General features: G+C 33.8%; 1 protein-coding gene across 2 annotated transcripts in view; it reads right to left on the reverse strand.

Annotated features, from left to right (window-relative positions):
* LOC118186705 (uncharacterized) overlaps nucleotides 1-22,437 on the reverse strand; it is a 1,213,074-nt gene that overhangs the window by 13,772 nt on the left and 1,176,865 nt on the right. For both annotated transcript variants that reach the window (XM_085822787.1, XM_085822788.1), the window contains 3 exons: nucleotides 13,366-13,452; nucleotides 11,633-11,783; nucleotides 6,999-7,161 (listed from right to left, as the gene is read on the reverse strand). In XM_085822787.1, coding sequence (XP_085678913.1) covers nucleotides 6,999-7,161; nucleotides 11,633-11,783; nucleotides 13,366-13,452 — 401 coding nt within the window. The remainder of the gene's footprint in view (nucleotides 1-6,998; nucleotides 7,162-11,632; nucleotides 11,784-13,365; nucleotides 13,453-22,437) is intronic.

Below are 22,437 nucleotides of genomic sequence, written 5' to 3' on the forward strand. Positions count from 1 at the left end.
TGAAATATAGCATCCACAATTTGTAAAGGGAAGTGACTGTACGATTCCCAGAGACACTGCTTGCCGATACATGCTATAGCAAAATTCTAAGGATGCTGAAGATAAATCGCATATCATCAGCACATTGCTGAATTTGGTGCCATATCTAAAGTCATTACTATTTCACGAAGTTCGGATGTGTCTTCCCATTAACATTTATTACTTTCGATATCATAACGAATCGTTGGTTTACCTCTAATGGAAATGATAACGCTCTTCCTTATGCCGATTAGGTGGGCAGGAGATTTTACCGTGAATAAATTACTGCTCCTAGTCATTTCCTTGAGCAGCCGTTAATTAAATAGAGTCAGATATTGCTTTCTCATGATCTATGGGCACTCAACGGCATGGCGGCTTTGCGTTATATTTTATGCATGGTGAAGATATCCGTTTGTTTTAATCAGGGTTGACGGAGCACTGTTGTTGGAACAGATTCCAAACTCGATGTCTTTATGCATCATCATTACGATCAGTGGAATTGGAGGAAATTCGTTACCAGGACCGGGACATTAAATCGCGAGTAAATATAAAAGATGGATAGAACTTTCGGATTAATGGTGACCCTTGATGAAAATGAATGTTGCACTTTGAAGTCGGGCAGGCAGAAAACGTCTGGAGGAAAGTTATTGGATTTGCAAGTGGGAGAAGTCGAGTGAGAACTTCGTCTTAAGTGGAGCTTCTCCTAGAAAGAGAGGCTCTTTTTTTGTTGTTTGTTTTTATGAGACTCGTTGTTCTCTGTTTGATGTAAGATTTATATTTATACGCGGGGGATAGTCATCATAGGAAGTTTTGGAGATTAAAATTTGGAAATGGGTACTTTTATTGGGAAGTATAAAATATTACTTTTTCGGAATCGTAACTGATAAATTGTTTTATGTCATGAAAGATCCAGTAACATCTTAAAAATTCCTTTAGGAGCGCAGCGAGTCAGAAGTATTGGCAGAATATGAGTGCTTTTACCATACAGAATGTACTGAAAAACCATATCTGCCTTAAAATATGCAGTCTAAGATTGAAAAAAAAAAAAAATAAACAAAAAATTCGTTTTACAAAATAGTTTTACAAAATACAACAAGTTTACAAAATACAAACAAGTTTTACAAAATAGATAATAGGAAAAAATTACGTTTTTAATTACGTCCAAAGGGGTGTTTTTTTAACGTTTTAGGGGTTACCTTTATTTATTAAATATCATGTTTTACGTACTCAAATCATAAAATTCAGTTAAACAGCAATATCGCAAAACAATTTAAAAATGAGCACATCTTTAGAATTTCCGATACAGAGTCTCGTACGCTGTAGATAAAAATTTCTTTTTGTACAGTGTTGCCATTGCTCGCTTTGAAAACGTCGAATTTATTAATCAAAAATTCGTTGAAGTATTACAAAATATAAAATTCAGTTAAACAGCAATATCGCAAAATAATTTAAAAATGAGCACATCTTTAGAATTTCCGATACAGAGTCTCGTACGCTGTAAATAAAAATTCCTTTTTGTACAGTGTTGCCATTGCTCGCTTTGAAATCGTCGAATTTATTAATCAAAAATTCGTTGAAGTATTACAAAATATGAAATCGATAATAAAACAAATTTCAAATTCAAATTAGGGCTTCCACATGGCCATATTCTATGCAACATTACATTAATCAAGTTTGGATAGCTCTAGATACCAATGTTTCATCACAAAGCGAGAAAAATACGTACATTCATGCAGATTCTTCATTATTTAATTTCTTTAAATATAATACAGGACGATAATATTTGGTGGTAACAATTTGAAAAGTGATTCGCCGTTTATAGTTTTCACCTCAAAATGCCAAAACGAAATTAATAGTTCTTCTGGGCAAATTGCCTCTTTGGACTAATTAAAAAAATCGGAAAGGTTTCAGATTTTAAATTACGTCCAAAGGGGCGTTTTTTTTCCAACATTTTGTGTGTTACCTTTATTTATTAAATATCATGTTTTTCAAACTAACTATAAAATTCAGTTTAAGATCCATATTGCAAAATAATTTTAAAATAAGCACATCTTTAGAACTTCCGATACACAGTCTGACGCGCTGAAGATAAAGATCTTTTTATTTATTTATTTTTTATTTATTTTTATTCCGTACACTGTTGCCATTGCTCGGTTTGAAATAGTTGAGTTTGTTAATCAAAAATTTGTTAAAGTGTTACAAAATATGAAATCGATACAAAACAAATTTGAAATTCCAAATTAGGACTTCCAGATACCCATATTCGTTGGAAGATTACATTATTCAAAATTTGATGGTTCTAGGTATCGTTGTATTAACACAATGCGAGAAACATACATACATTTATGCAGATTCTTCATTATTTAATTTCTTAAAATATAACACAGAGCGATAATATATGGTGGCAACAATTTGAAAAGTGAACCAAAATTTAAAGTTTTCAACGTAAAATGCCAAAGCGAAATTAATAGCTCCACTGGGCTAACGCCCTTTGGTCTAAAAAAATAAATAAATAAAATTTGAAAGGGTTCAGATTGTAACAGTCGGGCTTTAAAAGAGCCCCCTCCCAATAAACAATATTAAACTTTAAGAGCTCTTTTAAAGTTTAATATTTTTTATTGTATGTACAGTCAGTAGGTTGTTTTGAAGCAGAAACGGGAAAAATGTGCAGTGCTCTCGCCAGGTCTCGAAACCTGGATCTCTCGAATACGCGTCGAGTATGCTTCCAATTACAACACAAAGACATGCCGAAAGCAGGGAGAAAATACTTTATAAGTAGAGATTATTATTAAAAATGGCCCAGGTGAAAATAGCGAAAGATTTTATAAGATACTAGATGAATATACATTAAGACTGACATAGAAACGTAATATTACCAATCTATACTTGGGAAAATATTAGAAATATTGAAAAAATATATTCTATAAAATTATTGAAGGATTTTAATTAGATATATCAGGAACTAAATGGATTTTTATTTAAATCAATCCGTTTAAAAAGTAAAAAAATATTTTTTAGAACTTCATTTATTGCTTTTAAATAGCTAGCTTGTTAATCAATAAAAGACAGATTCGATTAAAAGATAAATAGCTTACATTTTGCCGAATGGCAACAAACTCGAATAAAAAGTGAAACAGTGCATTTACACTAAACGACAGTGAGTTAAGGGGTGTTGGAACCCCAAAATCTTCAAAAAATTGTGATTTCGGATTTTTGCATTTTCAAATTCTCTACACTTTTATCTTTCTAAAAATACCATTCTTTAATCTCTATGAAAACTAGAACTGTAAAAAAATCTAGTTTTAATTTGTCATCTACTGCTTTGATCAATGAGGATTTTTACATAAAAACGCATTTTTCTCCAAACGTGATTTTTTTATACTCGATGTACGTTTTCTCAGGAACTACTGCTCGGTTACAGCCGAAAACATCGCGGCAAAAACATCGCGGACGAAAACGTCGCTGAGAAAACAACGCAAGGCAAAAACGTCGTGCTGCAAAACATCGTGGGAGAACACATCGCAAAGAGAAAACATCGCAGTACTAAAACATCGTGGTACAAAACATCGTCTTCGAAAATAAAGCGGTTCAAAAACTTCGCAGTTTAAAAACATCGTCGTCGAAAATATCGTGGTAAAAAATAAAGTGTCTACAAATAATCGCATGATGATAACATCACAGACATGCTTTTTTCAGGTCTTAATAATTGTAAATGGATATCCCCATAATAATTTGTGAGCGCAAGATCTGAAGAAGGATAATTTTTACTTTTAAATTTTTTTATAAACTAATAAATTTTTGCTGAGAAAATAAGAAAACTTAAGTATAGAAAATTAATGCAACTTATAAGCACTTAATAGAATTTTAAAGCGACATAGTTAACTAAAAAAGGCCATTAATAAATAATTTTTTTATAAAGTTTTTACTGGTAATTTTTCAAGAAAAGTATAATCTATAAGTTGCATTTAATTTTCTATGGTTAAGTTTCCTTCTTACTTTTTTAAGCAAAAATTTATTAATTAATAAAAAAATGTGAAAGTAAAAATTATACTTCTTCACATCTTGCGCTCATAAATCATTATGGGAATATCCATTTACAATTATTAAAACCTGAAAAAGCATGTCTGCGATGTTATCGTCATGCGATGATTTGTAGACACTTTATTTTTTACCACGATATTTTCGACGACGATGTTTTTAAACTGCGAAGTTTTTGAACCGCTTTATTTTTGACGACGATGTTTTGTACCACGATGTTTTAGAACTGCGATGTTTTCTCTTTGCGATGTTTTCTCCCACGATGTTTTGTAGCACGATGTTTTTGTCTTGCGTTGTTTTCTCCGCAACGTTTTCATCCGCGATGTTTTTGCCGCGATGTTATCGGCGGACACCCTACTGCTCACAGGTAACTAAACTTTTTATGGCTTATTTATTAGGTTCCCTAATATTTACTAAAATGAGCTTTTTGTAACAAAATTAGAAAAAAAAAAAATTGTTTTAATTTTTTTGTGTGAGAAAGGTGCTAAATTTTACTATGCTTAACAAAATGTTCTGTAATTTACTCTAAAATTCAAAATGCTTCAAAAGCTTATTTCAGTATAATCAGATAGGTATACTTTAATTACAAAAAAAAAAAAAAAAAAAAAAAAAAAAAAAAAAAAAAAATTCAAGCTTGTATCTACAGCAGATTTTGAGAAAAGATACATCGAAAATGGCCAATTTAACATTGTCGGTATAGGGGTTTCTGATACCCCTTAAGTAAAAATCACATTTCGACACTAATAGGCCTTTTGGACTAACAATTTATCACTTTTATTTCTACATTTAAAGAAAACATATTAACTTAATTTTATCTAGCAGTGCGATATCTTTTTAACATGTCAAGCTCATACATAAAAGGCTGTGCGAAAATCTGTACTATTAAGTTCTGGGCTCATCTGTCTGTCTGTTTGTCTGTGACATCGTCTCCTCCGGAACAGCGTGGAGTTGAGTTTCGAAAGGGAAAATTAAAGAAATTTCGAAAGGGATTCCAAAAATTCGTGGGAAGCCATTTCAAACATTCTCATCTTAATACGACTTTAATCAACCGAGATATTAATTAAAAACTCTAAAAATGCTAATTTTTGCACTAATTTTTCCGAGTGACAACAGTCTCGCTCGCTGGAGATAAAAATCTGCTTTATTTCGAAAAGTATTTTTAGATTTGACGATGTTTCTCGTGTGTTAAGGAAGAATTGCTTAATATCCGCGTTCTACTTTCAAGTATTTGCAATTATTTAATGAATTGCGAATAGTTAAGTTTTACAATAAATTGTCAATTTCTTCCTATTTATCTGGAGTGATTATTTAAAGAGATATTAATGAAATCGTAGCCCGATATAATATAAAGTGAAACTTTAATTTTAAAAACTATATGAACTATAGAAGTCTTCTGCCATATTTATTTAGCTTTTCCCAGAATCTTAATTGATGGCATCTTGGGCAAGTTTGATTCTATTAGATTGGATTTTTTTATTTACTAATATGTATGGAAAAGTCTGCTTTCATTTTCCCTACAGGACCAACATAAAAAGTTTATTTTCTTGTATTTCATATTACGAAAGAGTAAAAATCCAATTTTACGTATCAAACGGAATTATACTGACCATCCATACAAGAATAAAAATCTGTTGAATGCATAAAACTTTGGAATATGAAGAGAAATCACACATTTCCAACAAAAAGAAATTGCAGGAAGATAATCATTTTCTAATTCAACTGGAAAGAGAAACTTGTGAACGTAAAATTAAAGTTATCCAAAAAAGTAAGCTTAGTTTGGCATATATTTTGAACAAAAGTTAATAGATTTCGAGAACGATCCGATACGGGTCCGTCTTTTTTGCTCTTGAAGAAGACAATGGACGGGCCCATGTTTGATCACTCTCGAAATCGTTACGGTTTTGTTCAATATCTGCATCAAACTAAGGTTGTTTTGCGCGTAGGTTTTCTTCATCTAGTATGCTGTAACTAATTTTATATTCTTTTCACTTTCTTGTACGAAGTAGAAAGGAAGTATTGTAATCGCGAAAAGTTTCAGACAGCATATTTCAACGAAAATATCCAATTTGACCGCTATCGAATGCATGTTAACGATATTTTTGCGTGATATCTGTACGTAAGAACAGAATAAAAAACTCTTTTCCTCCAAAAAAATTATAAAACTGCTTTAAAATGAATTCTGAAGATAATTTTTCGTGGCGTCTGTACGAACGTATATCTCGCATACCTCAAAAACGAGTAGCCTCGGAAAGTTGAAATTTTGTATATAGGACTAATATAACATGTAGATGTGCACGTCGTATTTTGGTTGCAATCGGCCACACCAAACGTATATAAATATATTTATATATATATCCACTCTGTTACCCGGCTCAGTGATCTCAGTTTCTTTACTCTTATATGTTTGTAAATTGTACATTTTTTGCTTTAAAATTGATTGAATTATGTTTTTCTTATCTTCCGGTTAAGATTTTTATGCCTTTAGTAAATCTGTATGCAATATTTTTAGAATTATCAACAATTTTAAAGTTGTTTAAGTGCCGCTAAGTCTAATAATTTTTTTTTGATAGCGGACATTGATTGTTTACATTTGAAACAACCAATGCCCGCCGCATTATGAGTTACAATATGAACGAAATATAATACTGTTAAGTGAATCTAGCGCCAGAGTTTCGCTATGGTAAACAAGTACTAGAGTGAATTTTAAAGAATGCATTTATTCTATTGTGGTTTATGCACTGGCGGCGAAGTAGATTTAATTGAATCCAATAAGTGTAAATGAAATGCAAGAAAAAATGCGTATAATTTAATATTCCGTACAAGGAAGTCATGTGGTGTACACATCAGATTTTTTTTCAAAGTTACCCCATGCGTTCTAGTACTACTATTAAACTGTTCTTGAGGCAATTTCAATAGAGGTTAGGACAAATAGAAGTATTTACTTTTATCTTCTTTCTACGCATCCTATGTACTCGGGATGCCAGTTGGATAGTTCCCAGTATTTCCGAGTAGTGACTGGGTTGGGACGAGATATGAGCAATCATGGCCACTCGACACGTCAGACTGCTCATGGCTTCTTTGAGCAGCTGAGTGAGCTTGCTTTCCCTGTAGAAGAAAAAGGACAAACCAAATTATAAATATCGAAGACAACGGATGCTAAAAATGTAAATTGCAGTTAATGAGTAACTGGAATTATTGCCTCAAAAATTCTCTGGCTCAGTATAAGGCTGTCTCAGTCACCATGGAAAATTCCACAATGATGTAGGTGGGTTCTCGTCATAGTTTCCATTATATTCCAAAGAGGACAATACAGATTGTCTACCAATGCGATGGAGGTGCATTTCTAGGCAGTCATGGCCCATCAATAGTTTGAACAAAGTTACAACTACTGGTCATATCCTATTGGAAATACGTACAAGATCTTCACTCTTCCACCGCTTTGTCTTTTCTGCTAGCAGCAGTGCTTTATTTTTCTAATTCAAAACATGTTTGATATGCAACTTAATTGAACTATAAGATATCTTGAAAAATATATTGGTATCAAAAATTTCGTTTCCTTTCAGAATACTGCAAAGCACAGGAATCCTCTGCTATTTACTTCTTTTTTTTTTTTAGTTAAAGAAATTCTAACAGCAGAAGAAATTTTCGATACTGGAGAATTTAAGTTGATGTAGGAGGTTTTACTGAGTTAATTCTATTCTTGAAATCTAATCCGTCATTTTCTAGGACGTGATTTTTTATAAGTACATCGTAAATATTAAATAAAGTTGGTGATTGACGATATTACAAAAATTCGAAATATAGCAAGTTTATTAATTTTATGAATTAATTTGAAAACGAACTAAAACACTCTTTGTGTGGAAGAGAATTTTGTTAAGAAGACAACCAGAGCGTTAAGAACTTAATCAGAGTGACTTATTAAGAGCAAAAGCAAATTCAAAAATAAGATATTGATTGGCGTATTTAAAACATGAAATTAAAAATAAAGTCATCTCATATATATATATATATATGAAGAGTTTAATGGAGTCAACGTAAGGAGGTAATAAAGTCTAATAAATGTTTCACAAAAAATGATTAAATTTCTTGAGTTTAGAAGCAATTTGAAGAATATCGTCAACTAGTTCTTTTAACGAATAGAGCATCTCTATTTTTATTACTATCATTCTCCTGTTTTCTGTCTTTAACATATATTAATCCTTCTTACAGGAATTGTTCAATAAATTGCACATTCTACTTCATCTACTGAATGCGTTACATAATCGATTTCAATAAAATGCAAAACAAGTTGTTATGGCGTTCATTATTTATTTCATACAGTACACAATTTCTTCAATTCACGTAAACATTTACTGACGTTAGAAACTTCATTAGCGATGTCTTTCCAAATTTTTGAATTATTACATACAGTATACTACTGTCTCTATACCATCCAATCTGTTTTGCAAATGTTGCCACGGAATGAAACATAAGATGTTTAATTTACATTCCATATAACTTCGTGCTTCTCATAGTGTTGTCACTTAATTTTTAATTTTAGTCCCTTTATAATTCTTTAAAGAAAATTAAGCTGCTTACAAAGAATAAACTCACTTTTTAATAACTTATATCTTTATTTATTTTTGATAATATATTTAATATAATTTAAAATACATTTAATTTATGTATCACCCAACTGATAATTTTAATGATTATTTATATCTTTATTGCAATTCATAAATGATATTTCTAATGCCATATATTACGTATTTAGTACAGAAACCATTTTTTTTTCTTTTACGTATTTTATTTTATCACTGTGTTATTACTACATTTTATGAAAGATACTTACATGATGGTACTTTAATTTACATATGCATACGTTGATATGTGCATACAGTTGTGTGTGCTTTTAGTTTATATAACGCATTTTGTACTTTTATATGTTCCTAATCTTCCATCTTATTGAATGAAATTTATCAAAAATGTTTTACAGTTTCACTGTGTAGGAATCCTGTGTGCATTTTAAGCACAAAACGAGTTTAAGGGGACTCATACACCTTAAAACCCATAAGATGTTCTAATAGGTGACTGTTGCAAGAATTGGGATAACGTATTTATTTTAAAAGCAATTACTACCAACTTTTTACAACTGACTACATAATATAGCTGCTTTCGGAAATAGTCATCAGAAAGTTTGTGTTGCCACAAATATTTTTATAATTTAATCCGCTTTGTGACAACATTTTTCGTCATGTTTCCAACTTGCGCGCACAGTTTAAAACATTCTGTTTCATAATTTAATTCCATATTTAATATATAGCTTTTATAACATTTGGAAACAACTGTGAACCTAAAATTCTAAAAATTTCATGTTAAATTTTTATTTTATTTTGAGTTCATAAAATGCATTTTATTTAAAAAAATTTTAATGTTATCGCCCATAAAATTTTTCAATATTAAAATATTCATCAGATTGTTGGTTCAGTTAGAAAATAGGCCCATATAAAGAATTCCATCCAATTTCAAGTATGTACCATTAGCCATTTTTAAAATATCATGCGCGCAAGGTGGAGACATTGCGAAATATTTTGTCACAAAGTGAATTAAATTACAAAAATATTTGTGGCAACACAAACTTTCTGGTTACTAGTTTCCAAAGCAGCTATATTATGTCGTCAGCTGAAAATAGTTGGAAGTAATTGCTTTTAAAATAAATAAAATAACCCAATTCTTGCAACAGTCAACTATTCGAAGATCATTGAGGGGTTTAAGGTGTATGAGTCCCCTTAATTTTATCACATTTTTCATGAATTATGATTATTAAGCATTGTATGCCGGTTCTATTAAATTCTAAAACCATAAAGAACAGCAAAGATGTCGGCCTCAGCTACTTGCTGAAATTCTTTCGGGCAGAAAATAAAACAAATGAATGCGACCACACTGCACGGGTTAAATTCGAAATGCTTGCACAACACTATCTTTCAATTCATTCTTATTTCTTGGTTAATTAATGTTTCGTGGTCGAATAATGACAAGGAATAATGAGAAAAAACCCGGAAAGAATTCGGAAAGCTATTCTGCATTCCAAATAGCAAAGCCGAAGAATACTTCCAGTCGAGAAGACTGGGTAATTAGTTCGTTATAGGTGGCCCTTTCCTGGAGACAGAAGATAGCGCACGTAATCAATTTCCGAGTAAAAACTCTTCTTAAGCACATGAATCATTCACTCTTGGATGCGATTGTGTTTGGTGTTAGGAGGTAGATAATGTCAGGAATGCCGAGAGTCTGCTGTGTTTGGAAAAGCGCTTTCGGCTCGGCTGATATTTGTTGTGGTGTGATAGTCGAAGAGTTGTTTCGCAAGGCTTGTTTTCTTTTGTATTTACCCCATCGATTGTTATTTGCCGAATAACTGCTCAGAAATTTTAATTTGAGCAGTTCCAGTGTTTTGAGTACATGGTTTTGAAACTACGCTTTGCTATGGCATTTTGTTATGATATCTGTATAAGCTCCCTGAAGAAAAAAATTGAAGCAAATATTCACGTGTTCATTTGTATTTATTTTGTCGATTAATTTAATTTATAAGACTTGTTATTTTGACCAGAAGATTAATCAAGTAAAAACATACATTCTTATTTATCTGTTTTGGGGATTAATTCTATGATGTCAGATAATTGTCATAATAATCAGATAAATATATTGTTCGCGAGCTTTAAGGCTTAATTTATATTACCTATATAAGACTTTTTTCTTGAAGAAAAAAGAATCAAGGAATTACGTACGTTCTTGTTTCTTTATTTTAGTGATTAATTTATTAATGCCTGTATAAGATTTGCTTCCCTGACTAAAAGAAAAGTGAAATAAATGCACACTTGTTTTGATCTTTAATATTCTATGGTATCTGTTCCAGATTTACTTCCCTGCTAAAAATATCATACAAATATAATCGTCTTTGTTATTTATTTATTATGGTTTTAATTAACACCGTTGACGTCTTTCTAAAATTATACTTTAGACTAAAAATAAAACAAATATCATTATCATTATTTGATTTAATGTTTAATATTATCAATCGAAATACATATTATCGAACCATATATAAATCATATTTCAGCTTGTCTTTTTTAACCATTAAAGGCTACATTCACGAATATTATAATCATGAGGTTATAGTGTACAGTTGTATGAATTTTAAGGTATCTGAGAGATAACTTAGTTAAAAATATATTTTCTTTTTTTATTATTTTTGGAAACATTTTGGCTTTAAAAATGGTGCTACGAAGAGTTATCTGGCAATTAACATTTGGGTTTTTGGAAACATTTAATGCCATTTAATTACTTTTTCAGTTAAATAAAAACATTTTGGCATAGTATAGCGCAGCTTATGATGCTTATAATCTCATTTATTGGCGAGATCTAATTATTTAAGTAGTTAACTAATAGGCACTCTAAATGGCATACAAAAAATAAATATTATCTAAGATTTATTTAATTTCAAGAAAATAGGAAATATTATCAAAGAGATACTTTATTATTAAATTTTCTACTCTCATTAAGATTTCAATTAATTCTTGTCTAAGTATGTGAATTCACTTACTTATAAGGCACGTGTTTTTGTCCATTGAACAGAGCGAGAATGACATTCCCGAGTGCAGACAAAGACAGACAACCTACGTCACGAGGTTTGGTCGCTATTTTGTCACAGCTTCCCAAATCGAAGAGATGAAGGCGACTTCGACCACCTGCAACTGAATTTTAAGGGTTAATTATACTGTTATTTTACAAATACTTTCAAATTTAAAACAAAGGTAAGACTTTTAAGTACAATAATTTATAATATAATAAAATTAGAGAAATTCTCATTCAAAATTACACACACAGAACGGATAGTCAGAATCATACGTGCAACAAATACAGAGGATTAAACAAAAATTACCTTGACAAGTATTTTTCGATTTTACATCGCATTCCAGAATTCAATTTTACATCGCATACCGCAGATCAACCAAGAATTCCTTTGCGTTATTTTCACCAATGAAAATTATCTATTACATCATATTAGTACCTACACAAACGTACCACAAGAGGGAGTTAATTCAACATCTCTCTTTGCAGTTGACTGTGGTGCAAATTACTTTCCATCTCATTCTATGATCTCGACTATCGGCTGAGCGCCACATAACTATGCAACCACTAAACGTTCATTTCCAAATTGAATGGGAACTAAATTCGAAACGGAAAGGTGATTGTAATGGATCGGTCTTCATTGTGGTCAAGCTTATGTCACAAGTGTAGAGTTTTACACTTATTGGTTTCATGGTTGAATATTTGAAATCTTACTCCTGGAACTACATCTCAGAGTCATCACTGTATCGAGACAAAGGTCAATGATCTTCTTTCATTCCCCATTCTTTGGAGCAGTCACCTCATCGATAAGACAATTCTTTATTGAGCGAGTGACGGTCGAGAGGGCCACAAACTTGTACTAGACTTTGTACATCTATAGTATATCTGCATATCCGTCTGTGATTAGGCTAAATAGCAGACGCTTCGGTTCTTCGGGGGGGGGATTACATCTCGTAATAGTCAGTATTACATCTTGGACATTCAAGGTTTGGCTATCGTTGATTGTCGGCTACTCTGGTATTATGCCGCAGATTTTCCACAACAGGAGACACATGCCACAGTAGTTTTGCAAACTATTCGATAATAGTTTTGCCCATATTTCTACATAAATGAGTTTAGGTGTCTGTACCGAAGCTAATTGTATTTACCCCAACTTACGATGTTGGGATTGATGGGACAACATTCGTGACCGCGTCCTACGACTTTGCATATTCCCATCGTACCACACGTTTTTAAAACTTGATTGCATTGTGACATTGTATATCTGTAAGCTATCGATGTCTGTTCTTCGATAACTTGTATTACGGGAGGTAATGGAGCGAAACTTCCAGTGTGCCTGTCTCCGAAACTGGACATCCATACGAAAAATGAGAAACATTTATGGAGTTCATTACGTAAAATCGTTCAGAACGCTTACGCTTATAGTCGATTCTGACTATCCTATGTTACAATCTGTTCAAGGAGAGTAATTTCTTTGTGCCAATATGCTTTAGAAGTTAAAAAAGATGTTTTTGTTTCACCTTTTTGATGCTTTCTGCGTACAGCACGCACACATTTTTAAATATTTCTCCATCGCATCGTATTAATGTTGGAGACAAATATAAAAGGCATTTGATGTTTTTGAGTATATTAACAAAAAGAATAATATTTTAAATAATTTGCTTAACATTTATTAAACGCCATTTTGTGACTTTTAATACTTACCCCCTCCTTTACCTCCTCGTTCAACTCTGTATTGGTAGAGATGTAAAGTAAAAAGAAAGTGGCTGTTCCTGCCTTCGTCTTCCCCATCTGAAAAAAATGAAGGTGCCATTTTTTTATTTACAATACATATTTTGAAAAAATAAGATTTAAGAAATATTTAGCAGATTCACAAGATTATATTCAGATCACACAATAAATATACTAAAAGCAGACAATATATGGAATTCAGAGTGGAAGAACGTTAATTTAAATTTAGAAAAGAACATGCCGAAGAGGTACATGCTTAAATAACTAATAAATAAGTAAGAAGAAATTGAAGATTCACACACATTGTACCGTTTCTTGCAGTTTTTATTATTTGCTTTAGAATATTATTTTACCTAAAAGGCTATGATAAAAAATAATGAATATAATTCAGGTTGTGTTAGAAGGTATTTTATCTCTTTTTCCAGCATGCCTTCGTGGTGTAATGATAGCACACTCGGCGCGTATTTGAGAGGTCTAGTTTCGACTGCTGGCGAGGAGAATGACCTACTGAATCTATAATGTATTATCTGCTGTTGTGGAAATCTTTCTTGCAAATATATCGAAAGATTTATGAAGTCGATAATATTAGAATATTCTTGCAAACAATGAATTTGAATATTTAAAAACTGAACATCATTTTTTGTTGTCAGAGATTGAAAGAAGCGATGCAAAACAACGGTACTGCTAAGGGCTTTTACAATTTAAAGGAAAAAAATTGATGGTTAGAAGTTTTAACTTTACTTTCCAAAGTTAAGCGACGAAAGGAAAACTAATGACAACTCAAAACGTAGGCATGGATATTGGACGAAACTTTGCGATAATATTTGTAATACCACTTGCAACTTGAAGATAAAAGAAAATGATGTAAAATCTAAATTCGAAGATAAAAATGAAAATAATTTCTCAGTAGTGAATGTGATCATCCTGAAGAGCAGTATAGATTTGACAGCGATGTTTCATGTTGTTTATGATGTTGTCAATGAGCTGTGTCAGTAGCAATGCCCATTGATCATGTAAAGCAGTTTTAATCCCGTCTAGGGTTTTTTTTTTGGGGGGGGGGGTTGGAAGCCTCCGGGAGCATCCATCCTACACATTCTGAATGGGATTAAGGCTGAAAAAGCGTGCTAGCCATTCCATTTGGACTATAGTTTCTTCTTCAAGAAATTGGTGCGTGAGGCGAGTAGTGTGAGAGTGGGCATCATCTGCTTCCTAAATGAAGGTACTGCCAATTGTGGCAGCATAAAGACGAACAATAGGCTACAGTATGCCGTCTCTGTATCTCTGAGCACTAGCAGTTCCATGTGGCGCACATACAAGGTCTGTGCGTCCACCTAAAGATACGTATCCCCATACAAGAACACTATCTCTTGCAAAAGGTATCCCTTTTCCGTAGGTTGAACGGGATATATCGAGTGCTTGCTTCTCTCCATATGTAAACACGTCGAGAATCTCTCTGTAAACCAAAACGGGACTCATTAGTGAACAGAAAAGGCCTAAATTTTCATTCCAATTTACATGATTTATGTACCTTATTCAAATCCTTCCTCCAGTAACGGGAGGTACAATGCTGGTTGCACAGATCTCTTTCACGCAGGCTTCTGCGTACTGTCTTGGCAGATACTGTCCTTTCTGTAGCAGAAATAACACGAATCTGAGCTAAGACGGAGTTGTAGCCCTGTCGTGATGTGCAACCTGTCGCAAAACGTTTGGCCTACCTTCGGTAAGTCTTCGAGAGGTTGAATCATTAGTTAGAAATTGATTTATCTATCTTGCAACGTCAGACTGCCGCTTTTTGCAACTAATTTACCTATGGCTCGATAACACAATTCATGTTGCCTCCAACTCGTTTTTACACTTTGTCAATCTCGAAATTGTTTAACCGTTGTTCATTGTCTAGAGATTCCCTCCTAAATAGCTGGTTTCAGGCTTTATTGTATTCACGTAAATTAATGGCAGCGCAACTCTTTAACTTAATGCTACTTGATGCAGCTTGCTTTCATTTGTAGCATTTCCAGATTTTAAGAATTTCGAACTATTTTTAGCAGAATCATCGCGATTTTTCCAGTTAAGAATTCGCAAGAAAGTAATGATTCCGAAAGAACTGTGTCTTCATACGGGACTTCATCAGATGCATAATTAGTACGCAGTGCATCGCACATTTTTGTCTCATTTGGTTGCAATTATGAATTCTGGTAAAACATCCTAAGAATCGATCGAATGTCGCACTATCTGCTTAAGCTTTTTGCTGGTATGTATCATTGATTTTTATTTACTTATTTATTTATTTCGCCCAGCATACCTTGAGCAATGCATCTTGATATGTAGTAAGGTTTTTCTCCTCCTTATCGCGTGCCTTCCCAGTGTAATTGTAAAGCACGTCTGGCTAGAAATCGGAAGGTTTCGGAGTTCGAGTCCTGGTAAGGGCATTCCACATCTTTTATTTCTCTTGCTCCATTTTTTATTTCTCCTCTTTTAGTTCGGGTGCTACTTGCACCCGAACTAAAAAAGGAGTGGACAATAATTCGTTACCACTAAGGTTGGTGACTGGGTCTCGACTTCTCTACTGGATCTTTAAGTAGGGGGAAATTGTAAGGTTTAAGAATTTTCTCCCTTCTTCCCGCGTGCCTTTCAGATGTAATTAATGTCCGGCTAGGTGCTGAGTTCGAGTCATTGCACATTTTTCATGCATAGTTTTTCAAAATACAAAATAAATAAATAAATGGGAAAATGAAAATTGCATAGCAAGAACTTCAAAAAAGGTCAAGTGGTCACAAACATCTTATACAAGACGCGTTGGACAAATAGGAGCAAGTTTCTAATATAGAATACCTAGTTTTAGCTGATTTTTCTACATAGAGTTTCTTAAAATATAAATATGTAGTTTTTCTACTTTTGAGATATTGCATCAGACGCGCCCCCCCTTTTTTTTTTGGTATTAACGCTTTCTTCTTGAGAATAAGTTAATTAAAGCATATATTTCTTTTATTAAATTTATTTCAAGAAAATTAATGTGTGAGAACAGAAGCATAGAGAATCTCGTTTAAAGATCACGCGAACTCATTTAAGATTTTCGGCAAGCAATTTTAAGTAATTAGATCCGCGCCATCTGGCGGTAAGTTATGTTATTAAAATGATGAAAATTTTTTCCCCCAGAATTCAGTTTTTCCCATTATTTAAGGGGAAATGCTAGAAAAATGCTAGATGTTTCATGAAACATGAAATGCAGAATTGTTAAAACATTGATTATGACTGGAATAGAACTCTTCTTAAGAATGTACGACATAGATTATCACCCTGTTGTTCTGACTAAGTACTTAAGATGACCACGTTTGAAAAAGACCAGTGTTTCTGAGAACATAAATAAACAAGACCATTGAGCATGATCTCTGTACGACAGAATAATTATATTTCCACGAAAGACTAGAATCATCTGCAATGTTGAGTGATCGTTTTAGAGAAGATTCTATGTATATCAAATATATACCAACTACATTTTCATCAAATGAAAGAGTTCTGACTCTAAAGGTGTATTAGCCAATATATCTAAGAGAAGACTTTATAATTTGCCATTTTTGTTGAGTAAATAATTTTGAATATTTGTCTGGGAATTTTGCATCATAATGACGCTTTAATAGCAGAAAGTGGCCAAATCCACGGAATAGTGCTAGTTATTCCACAGTTCGATTTGAACGGGCTGATTATGCATAGAGTTTGCGTGTTTTCTTATGTATACTATATGTGGAAGCTAGTTTCGCTTAAAAAACCCCACGAAGATATGGATTGCTAAACATGGATTATGGGGAGAACGCATAGCCTTTGAGGACTTTGTCGTAATTTAGTCAGTCAACAAAATGAATGTATTATTAATGCTCCTGTCTTCAAAAAAATTGTGGAAAGCGCTTGCAAGACAATTCTATTTGAAATCCAAATTTTTGTACTTGTACAGTCATATCCATGGGAATGTTTTTCCAAAGCTCCTGATATTTCTTGAAACGTTAGTAGAATGTCTCTTTTTGTATTTATCACACACTGGCCATGTTATCGTTTTTGATAGTTTGGATTGTTTAGAATAGTTGAACCACTGGAACCATATTGATAAGAAAGAATAGCAGGGTCAAAGAAATGAAAAACTGGGTATATTGTCATTATACCTAGATTCCTGTCACTGCAGATTTTATACCAGTTACACGCTATATTTTATGCTTTCCTCTAAGCTTTTGTGTTACCTACATTCTAAAGTTTGAACGTCTTGGAACTGAAAATGTCCTGACAGAAAGCCTGTTTGGACATGGTATCCTCAGAAAAGACTAGTATTGTTTGGACTTCCAGTGGTTAGACATGGAGCTGAAAAGTGCATCTTAGTGGTTGTCTGTTCAGTCAAAGTAAAATATCTGGTGAATGAAATGGTTGTGGCATGAACAGGTATATATTTCCTCATCAAAAAGTAATCTAACCTTTCTTCTGTTTAATTGCTTTTTACTAAAAATGCGACATTGCCCCAAAAGGTGAAGAGATGCTTTAAGTCAGTTTTCTCTTCAAGACGAACTGAGCTAACCTGGATCATGCTATTTTACACCATTTTTTTGTAAAGAGTGCGCTAATGCTCTTTACTAAAACAATTCAAGTACCGCAAGTTTCATGACATGATGCCATTTTACGCGAACATTTTGAATAAAGAGGAGTATTTGAATCAGCTGTACTATATTGGACCATCCAATAAATATTACGGTTTTTTCAATTGAACTAAAAGTCTCAGTGAGACGGGATAAGTTATCTACATCAACTTGGAACAAAAACAGATAGCAATTTTACCTCGTTCTTATTTTTAGAGCAAGTTCTGAAGAGTGCATTTTAATTTCAACAGTTTCCCCCCCCTCCGAAGTGGCGAAGCAGCATATTCGGCACATTTTGTTTTATGAGTTCAGTTAAACAATTATTAATAGAAATATTAATGCTGTATATGGGATCACACAACAAGCGTGAGCTAGTGCCAACGGGGGTTTAAGACCTACGAATCGGAAATTACAGTCTAGAAAGGAGTCTACCTGGAAGACATGTAGAGCACGATCAGAATGTCCTACAAACCCTGGTGAAATAAAATGCCATCATAACTCTTAAGAACTAGTGGTGGATGGCTAAGTTAGGTTAGGTTATTTAAATATGGCAAAGCCACGAGGACTAACTGCCTAGAAGGAGGGCTGCTTTCGTAGAGGACATTTTGATGTAAAATGATTCGTATTAACGTTACACACGGAGAAAGCCAACAATGCAGCCCGTTCGAACACCAGCCAAGCCGAGTGACCAGTGTTCAGCGGTCTTAACAGCTCAGCCACTAGTGGGCAGTAGAGGATGACGTACAGGATATTTTAAATTAAAAAATAACTCTCTTCATCTTAATTTTGAAAAATAAAGGAAGTACTAAAAACAGCATCATTTATGGGATGATTCAAAAGTAATTTAAAAGAGATTTATGCATTTGAATTAAAACCTCAGTTTTCATACTGCTTAGACTATATTGGAATTATTTTAATGATAAAGCGTGATTTATTTGACAATTGGGATAGTCTTTTAAAATCTTCTAAATTAGGGTAATTGGATCACATGCTGAAAGTGGTCACTCATAAAAGCAAAACGAAATAACGCAAAAAAATTTTTTTTCTATTGCGTTACAGCGTTATCATAAAAATTTACAGTATGATGAAAAATAATATTATAGAGGAAAAATACATTCTTTGGCAGTTAGTTCAAACATATTGAACCAGAAACTCTGAAGTTCGTCTCCTCTTCTTTGGCAACTTTAATCTTCGTCTGGTATCAGTTATCATATTTGTAATACGTAATACAATATTCATCTTCAAGCAGAAACGGGACAAAAAAAAAAAAAAAAAAAAAAAAAAAAAGTAAAAGAACTTAAACATCACGACGAGTTTTTCCCTCACTGTCTCACATTAGCATTTTTCATCACTCCGTCCCGTAATTTCTAACATTGTAAAGACACACAGGCAAACACTAAGTATATTAAGGAAGAAAGTAGAATAATCGTAGCTGTAACTGGCATATTTTTTCCAGTCACGTAGCATGCTGCTTTTAGCTTCCATTACAGAAGCTTAAGAAGATATATGAGGGGACCGTGGGGAGAAGCAGTGTAGGGGGGCAAGGGCTTTGTATTGATCCTTCCCCCTTTTTTTTCTCATGAATATTCGGTAAAGATCCGCGCACACACACACAGACGCACGGAAAATGGGCATTTTTGGGAAGTCCGTTCACGCCCTTTTTTTAAGAGCTTTCTGTAGAGTGTTGAGCTTAAATGTATATCAGTGGGCATAAAACGCGCACTCGCTCTTCTTATTTATGTTCACAAGAAGAGGAAGTCCATTCAATAAAGTATTAAGCCAGGCACAATTTATGGTCGGCTTGCCGGATGGTGAAATCCTTGTGCAGAAATGACAATGACGTCATTATCAGGAGACAAAGAACTTCCGCTGAGAGCCCTTTATTGGTTCTTTTGTCTCTTGAATTGCAATTTAAGCTAAAGGAATTTGAAGTATTTGAATGCTTCAACACATGCTGCCATTAAACTGATGTCTTAGTCCATCAACAGATTCATTTCATCAACGCATTACTCAAAGTATTAAAAAAATCTATTAAACGATAAGGAAGCTAAGTTACCCGCATTTTTATTAACGAATAAGAAAGTTTAAGAATGATGCTGCAAAGTTAAGATGATGTCTAGCTACTATAATTGTAACTTTAGTTCTCAACTTATAATTTAAAAACTTCTTAAGTATGTCAACTTCTTGTCTAACAATCTACTTGATGGGTAGAATATAATTAATCTGTCTGTTCTTTTACAGGAGGTACGTCTTAAAAGTAAGAATAGTTTCGAATGTGTTGTTGTTACTTACCACATTCGTGATCTCTATTTGACGTGTTGTGTAACTTATCATCTTCCCGATTTTTATTCGATATGTTGTTATTGTTTCACTCATCTTCCTGATCTTTATTTGATGTGTTGTGTAACTTGTAAGGATCTTAAGTTTTACTAACGTTTATTTTATTTTAAATCTTTACTATCACTTCTTATTTTCTACTTCCGGCCAGAATTATAGCGTGAAGGACTTTATGCAAAGTTGTCTGGCGAACGCCAAGTATTTAAGTGTGGCCCTTTTTGCCAAGAGTGAGAGAGGAAGCAGTGAGTTCGAAGCAGGCCGCTTACCTTAGAAGTTACGCAGTTGCTATTTGCCTTCCAGGCCAGAGGTATTAATCCTCTTGAATAATTAAACGTATTGTAGTGTTCACAGTCTCTGTGCTACATACGCTTCCTGTTATTATAAGGCCAATCTTATTCTAAAGTTAAATTAGAGTTTAGTTTTATTTTGATATCTTTTAAGTTAGACCCCGAGTGGAGGGTCATTGTATTCCGAAGTACGGAAGTCATTGTATATAAAGAAAAATAAAGGGTTTTGTATACCCTTCGTCTGTATCCTGTCTACTTACTACAATTAGTGAACATAGCTTTAGTAAGCTCTCTGTTCTAGTCAGGTCATTGTATGTTTCCGAAGAAGGTTAGAAGAAACATTGACCCTGATAGTGGCGCCCGACGAAGAATAACCACGGCCGAGTTACAGGAAGAACCTGTGCTGCCTGCAGAAACGGCTCAGAATCCAGAAATGCCAGCTGCCGCCCTGGAAGGATTTGGGTACATCGTCCAGACCATGCGCGCTTCGATGAAACCAGAAGCAACGTTTAATGGAAACTCACCGGTAATCAGTTTTTTGGAAAAATTGGATGACCACTTCATTCTCTACCCCGTGCACGAGTTTCAAAAAGTTACCTTAGCTACCAGCGCTTTGAGGGGCCAAGCGCTTAACTGGTTCAAATGTATCGGCAGAAGTCTCTTGGGTCAAGCAGGAAGTCCCACCTATACTTACGAAAATTTCAAGACTGCCCTACTAAAAGCCTTCCCTGTTGTAAGGGATCCTGCGAAATTAGAAACAGAACTTTTCAGTATATATCAACAAAGAATGGAAAACCTCTCGAGCTTTATTTTAAGAAAAATTCACGTTTTCAAGCTCTTGTATGGAAACCGTCCGGATCCTGAAATAATTCAAGTGATTTTGCCGAGGTTACTACCCCAAGTGCAAGACTTTATTGAATTACGAAATCCGACTACACTGGAAAAGTTATTTGAGCTAGCAATGCAGTTTGAAAGTAGAAGAACGGCGGACGTCGAAAGAAGACGCCAATATCAACAGCGAAACCAATTTGGTACGCCAAGACTACAGCAAACTCAAGCATACGGCTACGGAGAAAAAGCGAATCAGTGGGCAAGGAAACCCGAGCATTCAAAAACAGCCGGCGAACGTCGACAGTTCAATAGCAACCCAGAAAAAAAGTCTCAAGGCCAGTGGAGAAAGAAGGAAAGCACCGAAAGGAAAAATAATTTAAACTAAAACGGATTTCTGCTGACGAGAGGGTGCGGAAATCCGAAGGCCACGAAAACCCCTCTTCCTACAAGTTAAATACAGTAATGGTGAAAAATTTAACTCTTCCGAAGATTGAAGTCTTAGTCAATAATATCCCGGCCACCGCACTCCTGGATACCGGCGCGCAGTGTTCCTGTGTGGCAGAAGTCTTTTTTAGAAAGTATTTTCGCAAATACCGCATATATAATGCGGATAATACAACAGTATTAGCGGCGCAAGGAGAACAATGTAAGTGCGTAGGTAAAGTACCTTTGTACATCCGTATCAAGGACGAACAAGTAAAGGTGATGTTTTTTATAGTAAAGAATTTGCAAGCAAATTTAATCCTAGGAATAGACTTTCTTTCAGACGCACAAGCTACACTGGATTTTAATGCAGCGTCCCTTAAGCTGACGATGAAACCAGTGCGTGTAGAAAAGGTTGAACCGCCAAGGTTAAATCTTGACCACCTGCCTAATGACGAGCAAGATAGAATCCGACAAGTGGTAAGTGAATTTGCTTCCTTATTTAGTGATATTCCAGGATTTACTCAGGTTACTAACCATAGTATTGACACCGG

The sequence above is a fragment of the Stegodyphus dumicola genome, chromosome 8, assembly GCF_044657685.1.
Source record: "Stegodyphus dumicola isolate Sdum_Otavi_A_Nest chromosome 8, ASM4465768v1".
NCBI lineage: Eukaryota > Metazoa > Arthropoda > Arachnida > Araneae > Eresidae > Stegodyphus > Stegodyphus dumicola.